The sequence below is a fragment of the Furipterus horrens genome, unplaced genomic scaffold (assembly GCF_987537825.1).
Source record: "Furipterus horrens unplaced genomic scaffold, mFurHor1.1.pri manual_scaffold_1, whole genome shotgun sequence".
In the NCBI taxonomy this organism is placed as follows: Eukaryota; Metazoa; Chordata; class Mammalia; order Chiroptera; family Furipteridae; genus Furipterus; species Furipterus horrens.
The window spans coordinates 110,796,803-110,811,595 of NW_028327171.1; the positions used below are offsets into that span (position 1 = coordinate 110,796,803).

General features: G+C 37.7%; 1 protein-coding gene across 3 annotated transcripts in view; it reads right to left on the bottom strand.

Moving 5' to 3' along the window:
* LOC150021714 (choline-phosphate cytidylyltransferase A) overlaps window positions 1-14,793 on the bottom strand; it is a 74,215-nt gene extending 59,422 nt beyond the window's left edge. The window contains exons 1-4 of one of the 3 annotated variants that reach the window (XM_090278142.1): window positions 14,580-14,793; window positions 11,507-11,640; window positions 10,745-10,814; window positions 344-407 (exon numbers count right to left, since the gene is read on the bottom strand). In XM_090278142.1, the coding sequence (XP_090134268.1) occupies window positions 344-407; window positions 10,745-10,814; window positions 11,507-11,640; window positions 14,580-14,710 (399 nt within the window). In that variant the 5' untranslated portion in view covers window positions 14,711-14,793. Of the gene's footprint in view, window positions 1-343; window positions 408-9,428; window positions 9,533-10,744; window positions 10,815-11,506; window positions 11,641-14,579 lie in introns of those variants that run through there. The other 2 variants (XM_090278203.1, XM_090278151.1) reach the window with 2 other exon arrangements.

Genomic DNA, 14,793 nt, shown 5'->3' on the forward strand with positions numbered 1-14,793 from the left:
GTTACTGAAAGAAAGATCACCTTTGCTCATGGAATCCCTGCCACCCAAATTTCTTTGCAGTTTAGCAAAGTGCTATGTGTCTATTAGTACTAAACAATATCCTATTCCCAAATTCAAACTTGTGAAGACTTATATCATCTGTACACATATGTGTCCTTGCCCATATGCAGCACACTAGCTTCTGCTTTAGTAACACAAAAAAGAAAAGTCATCCCATCCAGAAGGAGTCTAAGAGATATCTCTAAAACCAAAGAGTTCTCACATCTCAACAAATATTAAGTAATTTCATTTGGAATGCCCCTGTGTCCTTTGAAAGGAAGAAAAAGATCCAAAATAGACTTACATTCATGAAAACATCATGAGTGTAGTTGTCAGTGTCAGCATCCCAGAAACAGCGAGCAGCCATACTAGAAATTCAAAGAATGGAGAACTATCAGCAATATAACAAGGATCTGAACCACATACATCTGCCAGCAGCAAAAGTTTTCTTTGATACGTTCTTTTAGATCAGCACTTGGAAACCTTTTCACAGGTTGGCAAACAGAAAAGCATCTTTACAGCAGAGAATACTGGGTAAACTAGAAGGCACTGGAGTCACAGACAAGGCTGCTTGCAGTTGGAGGTGACCAGCCCAAGGTTCCAGTAGCCACAGACTCTGACTAGCTGCCTAATGACTAAAGGGGTCACTACCATGAAGTCTTTGGTACTGTGTGTGGGAAGCTCTTTATATAGATTTCTTCAGCTTAGATATTTGTGTGTGACTTTTAAAGAATTTATCACTAATATGGACTTAATTCCTGCACAATAATATGAGGAGGTAAGTCTGGAAAGGACCCAACAGATTGTTTACTCCAACATAGAAAAGAAAGGAGGCAAACTATGAACTAGAATTCAATCTTCTAACTAATTCTAAACCCAGTATTATTTCTGCAGGATGTTATGGTACCTTTAAATTCCCAATTTGACCATTCTCATCTCCAGTTTTTGGTAAGAAAAAATGTCAGTCAAAATAAAAACAAATTTAAAAATGCAAACAATTTAAATTCCCAGTAGAATTAGATTGGTAAATGAAATTGCAGTATATCTTGGCAATGAAATTATATGCAGGCATTAAAGATATATTTTTACAAAATAAGTTCAAGAATGTGAAAAAATGTTCACGATATAATATTAAGTTTAAAAAGTAATTACACATATTTTACATTTTTATTAACTGTATATGTATGATTCATGAATAACATTTATTGAATGCTTACCTTGTGCCAGCCTCTGGCATAAGTGCTTAACATATTTTAACTGACTTAATCCTATGATGTAGATACTATTATTACATCCATTTAATAAACATGAAAACTGAGGGTCATAGAAATTAAATAACCTTGTCCAAGGTCATTCAAATAGTAACTGACAAAACTTCAATTTGAACCTAGGCAATTTAGCTTCAAGTGTGTAGCAAAAGATATACATATACCATATTATATTGGTTCAATTTTGAAAACTTTCTTAAAAGTTTTACATAGAAGAGCTCCCCTTAACCTAATATTTTACACATTCTTAAATCAAAAAAGTTCTACCTGTTTCCAAGCTGCAAAGTAACAATATGAAATAAAATAAACCTACTTAATTGACTGATCAACAATTATTTATTAACTACCATATGCCAAATAGAGCAAAATATGGCTTATTCTCAACTCTCCATTTAATTAGGTGAAAAAATTAACACATCAAAAGCATAAGATAATGTAGAGTTGTGCTAATTTATAGGTTATTAGGTTTAAAAGGGACTATAACATCTATCTAGTTCAAGCCTCCAAGTCCAAGTTGCACAGTATTTGAATTAAATCTATAGTAGTGCTACAGAAATTTAGAGAATTTAGAGAGGAGAAAAGCCAATGAGGACTTCATGAAGGAAGTGGTACATAAGCTGAGCAGAACCAAATGAAGACATAAATATAAACACATATTTAACAGCCTTGGCCAGGTGGCTCAGTCAATTGGAGCATCATCCCATGCACCTAAAGGTTGCGAGTTTGATCCCCAGTCAGGGCACATACCTAGACTGCAGGTTCGGTCCCCGGTTGGGGCACATATGGGAGGCAAACCAATCAATGTTTCTCTTTCACATCGATCTCTCTCTTTCTCTCTCCCTTCCTTTCTCTCTAAAATCAATAAATACGTATATCCTCGGGTGAAGATTTTAAAAATGTTATTTAACAAATGTTTTTTGAGTATCATTATGTGAGCAAAGCGCTAGGTGCAAATGATAGAGATGCATAAAATACAATTGTTGCCTTCAAATTGTGAACTCTTTACACCATTTCCCAGTAAAAGGAACTAGAGCAACTTGGGAAAATGGCCACTTCCACATCTAGGGCTGGAAATGTAGAAAATAAACCTGAAATATTTGGGTTATATCAAAACCTTGAGTAATTAAATATATGTATTTATAAAATTGTGTCAAAATGACAGCATAATGTGACTGAACAGTTTGTAGCAGGTCAATGCTCCTTCCCAGATCAATTTTTAAAATTGAGTAAAATGAATCAGAGCTGCTGAAGCAAACAGGACTAAGGGAGCCAAAATTCTAAAGAGGTGAACACTAGGAGACAAACTGATATTCTGCACCCGAGTTCTCCCTGAGGCATCTGCCAACTCCGGGCACACAGCCACAGGCTGAGAATATGGGTTTTGCCCAGATAGAGGACCAATTACTGAAAAATAAACCATCAGGACTGCTGGCAGTCTTGCAGGGCTAGGGAGATAAAATTGGAGACTTGAAGGACCAAGATCCCTGTAAAAAAAATGGAGTGAGCAGAACTGAGCCTTAACATTACATGTTAGGTTTCCCCTCAGAACATGCTGAACTCTGACACTGTGCAAGCAGGAACTCAAAAAAACTAAGTGTGGTAGGCAAAATAATAGCCTCCCACCAAATATGTCTATGTCCTAAACCCCAGAACCTAGGAATATGTTATAATACATGGCAAAAAGGGTTTTACATATATGAATGAGTTAAGGATCTTGGGATGGGGAGAGGACCCAGAATTACCCAGGTGGGCTCAATGTAATCACAAGGTCCTCATAAAAGGAAGAGGGAGGCGGGTGAGTCAGAGTCAGAGAGATATTTGAACATGGTATGCTGCTGGTCTTGAAGATGGAGGAAAGCTGGAATAGGCAAGGGAATGGATTCTCCACTAGAGCCTCCAGAAGGAATATAGCCCTACGGACACCTTGAGTTTAGCACAATTAAACCCATTTTTGATTTATGATCTCCAAAACTGTAAAATAACATATTGTGCTATTTTAAGCCACCTGGATTGTAATTTGTTACAGCAGCAATAGGAGACTAATACATCAAGGAAAAAGACTCTGAAATGAAGAGTCATTTTACACTGAGCAAACAAGGACTAAAGTCAGTACTTGCTGGAGTAGAGTTTAAATGAACACTGCAGATTCTTGGTTGAGAGATCTGGAGAGCTGTTTTCAAGAAAGAAGAGTGAACTGAAGATAGAGCTTTATCAAAACTGGAACCAAACCTAAATTCAGCTCTGTACCTGACTGGATTAAGGTAAGCAGCCCATACTCTTAAGTGAATAGTAAAGGAAATGGTCAACCCTCTCTGAAAGAAAATAATTATTATCTGGAGGTTCTACCGTTTTTTTAACATAATGTCCAGGATTCAAACAAGGCATACCAAGAGACAGAACCCTATGAAGGATTACCAAGAGAAAAAAAATCAGTGGAAACAGACTCACACATGATCCAGACACTAGAATAAGCAGAAAATGACTAACATAACTGCTATGACTAAAATGTAAAAAGGGAGAAGAATAGAGAACATAGAATTTCACTAGAAAATTGAATCTATAAAAAATATTTAAATGGAAATTCTGGACCTGAAAATTATTGTGTTGGCCAAAAAGTCTGTTACATTTCTTCTGCACAATGGCTCTAGTAGTGGTTAGTTGCCTTTAACTTCATTTAAAACAATTTAATTAGATTGTATTGTGACAGCTGTCATATCAGCATGCATTTAAAAAAGCTCACCAAAATTGGTGCATTTCTGTAGAGCCATTTTAATATTGAAGATGAAAGAAAACGTGCAACATTTTCAGTATATTATGCTTTATTATTTCAAGAAAGGTAAAAATGCCATTGAAACACACACAAAAAGAAAAGATCTGTGCAGTGTAGACAGAAGGTACTGTGACTGACCGAATATATCAAAAGTGTTTTGCCAAGTTTCTTGGTATACTGACATTTTTGCCAAATAATTCTTTGCTGTGGGGCTGTCTTATGCATTGGAGGATGTTTAGCAGCTCCCCTGGCCTCTGCCCAGTAAAAGCCAATAGTGGGAGATAGCCGACATACTCAAAATATCCGAATCTATAAAGTTATTGGTGAACATGAAAAATGTGTCTTTTATTTTACAGAAAAAAAAAGAAAATGAACTTTTTGGCCCACCCAATATAGTAAGTGGAATTAAGAATTCAGTAAATGGATTTAACAGCATATTAGACACAACAGAAAAGAGAACGAGTCAACTGAAAGATCAACAGAAAAACGTTCAAACTGAAGTACAAAGAGAAAAAAACAAAAATTCAGTCAAGAGCGTAAGAGACATATGGAATACAGTAAAAAAGATATAAGTACATGTAATTGGAGTCTAAAAAAGGAGAACAGAGAGCAAATAGAGCAGAAGCGATATTCTTAAAAGATAATGGCCACACCTAGCACTCAGATCTTAGTTTCTAATGCCATTCTCCAATAAAATGAATGAGGGCTTCTTGGAGAAATGGCTGATTCTAGGCTGGAGCAGGGTATGAGTGATATGGTGCATCTTAAAGTGCAAGCAATTAAGGAAATGCCCCCCAAAATTCACAATAGTAGAGTATGTCAAACAGATAGAGGAGTCAACTGAAAGAGCTCAAATGGTCAAAGCTGGAACAATTTGAGCAATAAAATTAATAGTAGATTATAATCCATTACTGAATAAGTAAATAAATGAAAAAAAACAAATCTGTGCTTAACAATACGAAATAATTTATGTAAATACTCTTGCCTTCAAGGAGATAAAGCATAACTTCCTACTCTAGTAAGTGTGGGCTTCACAAGGTAGTTTTATCCAGTCTGAAAGGGGAAAAAAGAGTAACTTTACAGGGGAAAGTCTGACAAATATTACATTAGGCAGATGATCAAGGTGAACATCAATTGTAAATGTCATGTTGATAATATGTACCCTGATATGATAAGAACAGCACTTTACTTTATCTCTGTGATGTTCCTCCCAAGGACCTATTAGCCCAGGGTAATCATGAGCAGACAAATCTCAGTTCAAGGGTATTCTACAATACCTAACCAGTACTTCTCGAAACTGTCAAAAGTCATCAAAACCAAGTCTGAGTAACTACCATAGCCAAGAGAAGATCCTAGAAAAAAAAAGGATATTCGGTTAAAAGTAAAGAAATATGAATAAAGTATGAACTTTAGTTAATAATAATGCATCAATATTGGTTCTTAGTTGTGACAAACATACCATACCAATAATGCAAGATGTTAATAACAGAGGAAACTAGATGTGGAGTATATGGGAACTCAGTATACTATCTCTGCAACTTGTCTACAAATCTAAAATAATTATAAAATAAGAAGTTTATTTTTAAGAAGATAATGGCTAAATATTCCATAAAAAGACCATGTAGGCAAAGTGGCGACAAAGGGACTGAGAGACCAAAAAATGAGACAGAAGAGTCCAGCTTTTTGGTTAATGCGTTTACTAAAGAATTTACAGGAAACACTTGTCTTGGCTGGCTGCAAAACAGTCAAATCTCCAATTTTCCCCTTTTAAACCACCATCTTTCTTTCGTATCTTTAAAATTTTTAATGTAATAATTTTTTTTTTTTAGAGAGAGAGAGAAACATCAATTTGTTGTTCCACTTATTTATGCATTCATTAGATGTTTTTTGTATGTGCCCTCACCAAAAATCAAACCCGCAACCTTGGTGTATTGGGAGGGTGCTCTAACCAATTGAGCTACCCGGCCAGGGCCCTAGACCACCATCTTTCATCCCCACTCAAAGACAAACCTACATGTTCCAAAATGACTGTGTGGGTGGTCAGGGGGAACAGAAAAGCCAAATACCAGCAGACCTGGTGCCACAGTGAGCTAAGAAATAGGTAACTTCTAGAGCTCCTTGCTGCAGAAGAATTAATGGAAGCTCTGTGACTAGCCTGAAACCTCTGGACACAATCCAGAGTACACCCAAGAGAAAGGGAGGAGGGGGCGTCAAAAGTCCAGACTTATTCACTCATAAGTTGAGCAGGTGGGTTAGCTTCAAGATGGAGTCAACTTTATCCACACACTAAGAATTTCCCCAAGCTGATACAAAAAATATTCAATAGCCCACATATTCAAGGGGCTCTGAGAACCCTAAACTGAATGAATAAAAAGAAAATCAGAGTAAAATGACAATGAGAAAAACATTTTAATGTGGCTAGAAAAAAAAAAAAAAACACAGCGCCTCCAAAGGAACAGTAATAACGGTTAGAACTGACTTCTCAAAAGAAACAATGGAAACCAGAAGACAATGTAATCACATCTTTAAACTGCTGAAAAAAGAAAGGCACATGCCTTTCCTTCTATCTCTTTCCCTTAAGGAATGTAAATATAGTCCTGTGCCATCTTCAACCATGCAAATGAGACAGCAGAGTAGCAGGCAGGAGAACCTCTGTCCTTGACACCTGTGAGGCACCACACCAGACCTGGACTCCTACTGGTGTGGTGTGTTTTGAGAAGAGAAATAAACCTTCTGTTTTTTTTTTGTTTTTAAAGGAAAAGAAATAAAAGGGTCAGGAGTTAACTTGAAGAAACTATCAATGACAAAAGATAGGACAATCTGAACATTAAGAAGGATAATAACCACAATGGATTTAAACATGTCAAATATATTTAACATATATTTAACACCACGGGTTCATATACAGAAAAAAAGAACAACTCACTGGTAACCTTTGGAGGATGCTAAGGAATCCATTCATTATTCTGAAAATTAGTAAACTTAGCCTTCCTTTCCTGTACAAGTTATATCTCACTGCAAAGAAACAGTTGAAAGAAAAGTCATTCTTAATAGAATTCCAGCTAATAAATAAAGAACAATAGTAGAACTAGAAGATCACTATTTTGTAAGCTCTGATGAATAAAGGATATAGGACAGGCTGCTAAAACCATTAATGATAAAGCAGATAGGGAGCTTTATAATAGATGGATCTATTTCACAACATCTGAACTCCATGATCAATCTTATCAATTGAAAAAGGGACACCCAGACATTTTGTCCCTCCTAATGAGATGCAGTAGGATGTATACTAAACACCTGTATAATATTCTTGCCCAAAACTCAAACCTCTGACTGATTAAGACTATATCTAACTACTTATTTACAAGAAATACAGAAGACAGAAGACATAGTAAACAATACCATGGGAATATAATCAGCCAATGTCAAAATATAGGACACTCTATAGGACAAACAACCCAATTTCTTCAACAAATAAATGGTAAGGTAAAAAGGGAGAGAGAGCAAAAGAGGGAAATAAATAATATATTAGAAGAATTTAAGAGACGTATCAACCAAATATAATGTGTGGACTTGGGGTCTTGATTTGATCAAACTGTAAAATATATACATAAATACACATACAGACATACACACACATATATATACATGTATATATAAAACAACTGGGGATACTTGAATGCTAACTGGTATTTTATAATATTAAGGACCAACAATATTTAGATGTGATGCTATTTTATTATGTTAAAAGGGTCTTTATATTTTAGAGATATATACTGTTATATTTACAGATGAAATGGTATTACAACTGGAATTTTCTTCTCAATAACCTAGCTGGGGCAGGGAGAATAGATGGATGTATAAATGAAACATAGGTATGTACCGATAACCTTTGAAGCTAAGTAACACATCCATGGAATCCTTAGTCCCTACACTTTTGCATATGTTTGAAATTTTAGACAATAAAATTTTTAAAAGGGGATGGGGACACCTGGTATGCCATCATTTAGAGTTTGGCCAGATCACATTTAACCAAGTCAATTTAAAGGAGTTTATATTTGACAGAGTTTGAAATAAACTCTATATAGAGTTTGTGGAAGGAAAGTAAGGTGTACTCCTGGAAGACTAGTCTAGTACACAGAATGAATTGTAGAGGAGAGATCAGAGTCAAGAAGTACTGATAAGGGGCTGTTAAGTAATCCTGGCATCCAGATTACAGTGCATGCGACAGGAGGGAGTAATGGCTAAATAAGATAAAAGAAGACTCTAGGTTTTAAGCCTAAATCAGTAGAAGCTTGGTAATACTGTGAGAGACTAAGAAATTAAAATGACAAGATGATTTAAGGAGAGGAAGGGAGAGACATTTGGAACTCTTAACATATTGAATCTGAGGTGACAAACAATAGTAAAGTATTTCTTAGTCCTTGTGGTGAGAAAATCTTCTGAAGCAGTTTGAACAAACAGTAGAGGACACCATGGTGAAGAGTACTGTGCCAGGAGTCAGAAGGGTGGATTCTAGTGGTGACCCTGACACCCGCCATATCTATAATTTTGAGCAAATCACGCTGAATCTCCAAGTGTCATCATAAAATAGGGGGACTAGATACTAAAAAATATTGGGTTGGCCAAAAATTTCATTTGGTTTCTTTCCGTAGGTGGCTTTGGTAGCACTTGTTTTTAACTTCATTCTAAACAATTTTGTTAGATTATATTGTGACAGCTGTCATATCAGCATGCATTTTTTTTAAACTTACCAAAATTGGTGAGTTTTTGTGTAGCCATTTTAATATTGAGGATGGTAGAAAATATGCAACATTTTCAGCATATCATGCTTTATTATTTCAAGAAAGGTAAAAATGCAACTGAAACACAAAAAAGATTTGTGGAGAAGGTACAGGGACTGATCAAATACGTCAAAAGCAGTTTGCAAAGTTTCGCACTGGGGATTTCTTGCTGGATGATGTTCCAACCAACTGAGGTTGATAGCGATGAAATTGTGACATTAATTGAGAGCAATCAACATTATACCACACAGGAGATAGCTAACATACTCAAAATATCCAAATCAATAAAGTTATTAGTGCAAATTTTTAAAAGTGTCTTTAATTTTACGGAAAAAACTAAACACACTTTTTGGTCAACCCACTATTTGTAGTCCCTTTCAAACCTAACATTTTATAGTGAAAATTCTCAGTGATATTATCTATAAGGTATTTTTAAAATTCATTCAACAAATATTTTAGTACTTTCTTACAAAATACTACTATGGAAGGCACTATTTACAAATGAAACCAGCAGATTAACACTTTGGCATAGGAAAAGACAAGAAGAAATACATATTTTGAACTCACCAATACAGGAATGACAATTTGAGGTCATGAGAATGAATGAGTTCATTGAGAAAGCATATAGAAGAGCAGAAGAATAAGAACTGAACCTTGAATAAAGCTGACACCTGGTGATGTAGGGGATACAGAGGAACCAGTGAAGGAAAGAGAATAATCAGTTAGAAAAACAGGAGAGAAACAAGTTAGATAAGTGACATCAGGGCCAATATAACAAGAGTGAATTTTAAGAAACAGAAGCCCAGGTCAATACGAGAGCTAAGAAAGAGCTTTTAGATTTGATAATAAGGAGGTCTCAGACAATTTTAAAGGAATTAATTTTGAATAATGGTAGGGACCAACAACAAGGCAACAAGAAATATGGAAGGAAACATATATGCATAATCCCATATTTTCTTTGGGAACATATACGAGGTCTGTTTGGAAAAGTCCAGCCATTGTTAATATAAGGAGAATAGTTTGCCAATAACCTGGCAGCCATGGAGAATGGACTGGAATGCACATGCATGAACAATGACAACTTCACTGTACTAGTCAGTGGGGGTGGTAGACGCCATTGAGTGAGCATGTGTACGGTGTGGCTGTCACATTCAAAATGACTGAGCAAGTAGAACAACAAGTCTGCATCAAATTTTGTGTTAAGCTTGAACATTCCTCCGCAGAAACTATTCGGGTGATTCAGAAGTCAGAAGGCCACAGCTATGGGCAACTGGTGATTGGTAGCTTCATCAAGACAATGCACCCACTCATGCGTCACATCTTGTGTGGAGTTTCTTGGCAAAACATCAAATCACCCAGGTGACTCAGTACCCCTACAGCCCAGACTTGGTGCTCTCTGACTTCTAGCTTTTCCCAAAATTAAAATCACCTTTGAAAGGGAAGACATTACAGACTGTCAATGAGATTTAGGAAAATACGACGGGGCAGCTGATGGCGATTGGGAAAACTGTGTGAGGTCCCAAGGTGCCTACTTTGAAGGGGACTGAGGCATCATTGTCCTCTGTACAACGTTTCTTGTATCTTGTATCTTCTTCAATAAATGTCTATTTTTCATATTACATGGCTATATACCTTCTGGACAGACTTCGTATACATAAATCCCAAAAGACTTAGTAGCCTACAGATACTGTGAAAAGTGAATTACTCCCTGGAGCTCAACCAGACTGTCAATCTTACCCAGATCTCTTGAGTTCACACCTGTATTATCTTATACTGTCCTTTCTTCTCACTCTTGAAAAGATACAATCTTACTGAATTATCAAGAAGGTAAATACCTTATAAACACATAAGAATAAAAACAAGAAGGAAAACCAACTACTCACAATATTCCTTCACCTCTTTGTTCTCCAATCACTACTTGCACCACCATTTTATATCGGTCAAATCCCATTTCTAGAAAGAAAAAATTAGAAAGTGATCCATAAGCAAATATATGGCAAAATTACTTCATAAAGGCGCCTGGAAAAGAATATTAGCATTCAGTCTCAAGCACTTAGCATGACAAGAAGCCTGGGAGTCACAGAGAATGAAGGACAAATCCTAACTGTAAGCTTGTAAGTGTGTAACCTTAGAAAAGCAAAATCCTGGAAATTCTCACTAACAACAAATCTGGAGAGAAGAAACTGAATGAGCATTTTTATCGTTCCCTTTTTCTGACCAGAGAATAGTAGAAACAGTAACAACAACAAAAATGTGAAATGGGCAAAGTTGAAGCAGAGCCAACTCTTACTGATGAAAGTAAAAGCTTCAGATTTACACAGTAAATCAGGCAAACAATATGAACACTACAGGTACCCTTCTATGTGGGACATGGACCCTAATTCAAGATACATAACAGAATCTCAGAAAAGCCCTGACCTGTTCCATATAATGTCTTATTTCACATCTTTACCCTTTCCCACGATCTGCAAAAACCTATATGAGTAGAAGTTACCAAATAATTGGGAAAACTAGACATTAAAGAAAAATGTGTCTTGAACAGAATCCACAGCTTATGTCCCTTGTTTAAAGAGGGGGAAGGATACAAATGGGTAAAACTGTACATTTGAAGGGAACAAATCGTTTCTAATTATCAGCATTATTACCTTTTAATTTATCTTTAATATTTTCTGATAAACGTTTTGTGAGCTGAGGGATTTCTTCTGGAGAGTATTCAGCATTTGCCAGTTCTTCCTTGAGCACAACATGGATACAGTCTTTAACCACAGAGGGTTTGAACCTGAATAAAACAGGTTGAAACATCTAATTGGTTAACTACAAAACTCCAACTTACCTTCACAGCTCAACTTCCTCCAGCTCTTTGTCATTAGAACCATTTAATCCTTCTTTTTCATATTGTTTATTATAAAAGTAGTAAAATAAGTTAATAAAACAAGTCTTATCTCTCCCCTGAACTTCAGACCACATATTCCAACACATATTCCCTCTGGATGTCTAGTAGGCAACTCAAATTTAATACATCCAACACTGAGGTCCTCCTTCAGTCACCTCCATCTCAGTCAGTAGTAACTCCAGTATTCCAGTTGCTCAAGCCAAAAACTTTGGTGTCAGTCTTGTTGCCTTTCTCTCTCACAGCCCATCTCCCACTCATGAACAAATCTTATCAGTTCTACCTTCAAAGTAATCTAAAATTCAATCATTCTCATCACCCGACCCCTACCACCTTACTCCACGCTACCATTACTTATTGCCTGGACTACAGTGGCATCCTAACAAGTCCCTCTGTGTCTGCCTTTGTCCCCAAATCCTGTTCTCAACACAGTAACTGGACTGGTCCTATTAAACTATATGTCAGCTCATGACACTCCTCTATGCAAAATACCCCACATAGTTCCTACATCACTCAGAGTAAGACCAATATTGTAACTGTGATTTGCGAGGTCCCATTTGATCTACCCTACAAACTCTCTGACTTGTTTCCTACTATTTTCCCTAGTTCTCTCCATTCAGGCCCCACAGACCTTCCCTATGTCCTTTAACCACAACGGGCACGCAAACTTCAATGCTTCTGCACTTACTGCTAACCTCTGCCTGAACTTCAGTTCCCCCTTCTATGCAGAGCTCCCTCACTTCTTTCAAGCCTTTATACAAGTCACTTTTCCTGGCCAACCTCTCTAAAATTTCAAACCATCCCCTTACCATACCACTTTATATCTCCCTTATTACTATCTGATACACAACATGATCCATTTATTTATCTTGTTTGTTGTCCTTTTTCCTAGTTAGACCATAAACTAAAAGAGGACAGGGATTTCCATCTGTTTTGTTCACTGTTAAATCCCAATTTCTTAGAAAAGCACTCACTCAGCACACAGTAGACAATAAAGTTATTTAAAGAAATGGATAATTGAATAAATGAAGACAGAGGGAAAAAAATCTTCCCTAATTTCACCACCCTAACGACACCATTAGCATTTTAGTTGTATTTGTCATATAAGACTCAGTTCCTTTTCTGGGATACATATTCTATAGATGGTTTGTCTATCATGTGCCAAGTCACCAGAATGTTTTTAAGTTTTTTGAGTTGATAGTGTGGTTTAATATTTGGTAGTACTAGTGGCCCCTTATTACATTTTAACAGTATTTTCTTTCGTCTCTTGCCTGCTTTCTTCTCACAGATGAACTTCAGGATCACTGACAAACTTGCAGTGATCTGTTCAAAATGTGGTCTACCTATTAATAAACATACTATATCTGGCTCTTCCTTTAAGCCTTCTTCATTCTCAGTTAATGTTAAAAGTTTTTTCAGACATGTCATAAATCACTTTATAGGATTATTCTCACATATTTTTTGTAACTCATGTTCTGCACTGTTACACAGGCAAATGACATTCTATGCATTTAGAATCTTTTACAAAGATAACTGAACATTCTACCCATCAGAAAACTGCTGCATGAAATGTTTTATCACAGTATAACCAAAGTTCCTGGCTTCTGATACTTGGGAAGCATTTGGTCCAGCAATCTGGTTTCAAGAAACAGAGGAAGGACTTGGGAAATCTTTTACTTAAAAATATGTTTTTTCTTGTGAAAATTAAGTTAGTGATGTATCCCTATTGGTCTAGCAGACTGTCCTATGCACTAGACTGTGTGCCTTAATTCTGGGAAGGTATAAGAGTGGCAGGCCAAGAGCGTCCACATACAAGGGGAGAAACCAAATAAACCGGAATTTATTTATTAAAGATTGTGTATTTATTCTTACACGTTTCACCTTCGGTCACTTTCAAATTACTCTCCATTTGGTGCAATACACCTATCGAGATGCTTTTTCCACTGCTCAAAACAGTTTTTGAACTTGTTGATTCTGATGCCTTTTAGTGCTTTTGCCATTTTTTGTTTCACCTCTTACACATCAGCAAAATGTTTGCCTTTGAGGACTTTTTTCATCCGGGGAAACAAAAAAAAAGTCACTCGGATGGAGATCATGTGAGTAGGGAGAGTGGGGCACAGGGGTCATGACATTAATTGTCAAAAACTGAACACTCAGCATGGACGTGGGCAAGTATGCTCTTAAATCACCCATCATGAAATGGGAAAATGCATTGAGTATTCAAAAATAATTCACTAAAGCCCAACACAGCCTCTCACAACACCACCAGCTAATACACTGCTACAGATAGGTTCCTAGAAAACTCATTTAATGAGAGAAGCCTACAGTAACAGGGGCCTGTACTTCGGAAGATAATTCCGGTTTGGGAGGGGCGGGCCTCTGCCCTTGCAGAAGCGTAGGTTATTCTGGCACACGTAAGCACACAGCAACCTTCAAAAAGCTGCTTGTTTTCTGCTCCTCTCTGCTCCAGTCATCTCCTTACCTTTATGCGTACGTCCTGGGCCTCCTAGACTCCAGCCAACCACCCCCACGGCGCTCTAACACTGCAAGAACCCGTAGCGTCCTCTGCCGCCCCCTGCAGCTGAAGCCGGAGAAGACAGCGTCCCTCTCCACCACCAACCCCCACTCGCCCCTCCTTCTTCAGCACCGCCCACAGCCCCATTGACCCCCTACCCTGGGCCCTCGGCCCGGCCCTCCCCAGCCCTGCTGCGCCCCAGCCCGCTGTTCCCCAGCGGGATCCTTCCCGACACCCAGGCTTCCAGGCGAGCTCTGCCTGCCTGGCCCAGCAGTCTGGCAGGTTGCCCCATCACAACCCGTCCGCTACCCGCCTTTGATGGAAAATGGGCCTCAGAATATAGGTGTTCTCGGACTCCCCGGAGTGCTTCTCAGTCTCAGGCAGTCCTTCTGCAGCAGAGAAGGACGCGCCGATAGCGAAGGACGGACAGGCCACCAAAGCCATGGCCCGGGCTTCTTGGCCCGCTGTATCTCGCGATGAAAGCCTGACGGGTTGCGGCACGGAGCTGGGAAACCGTCGCCAGGGCA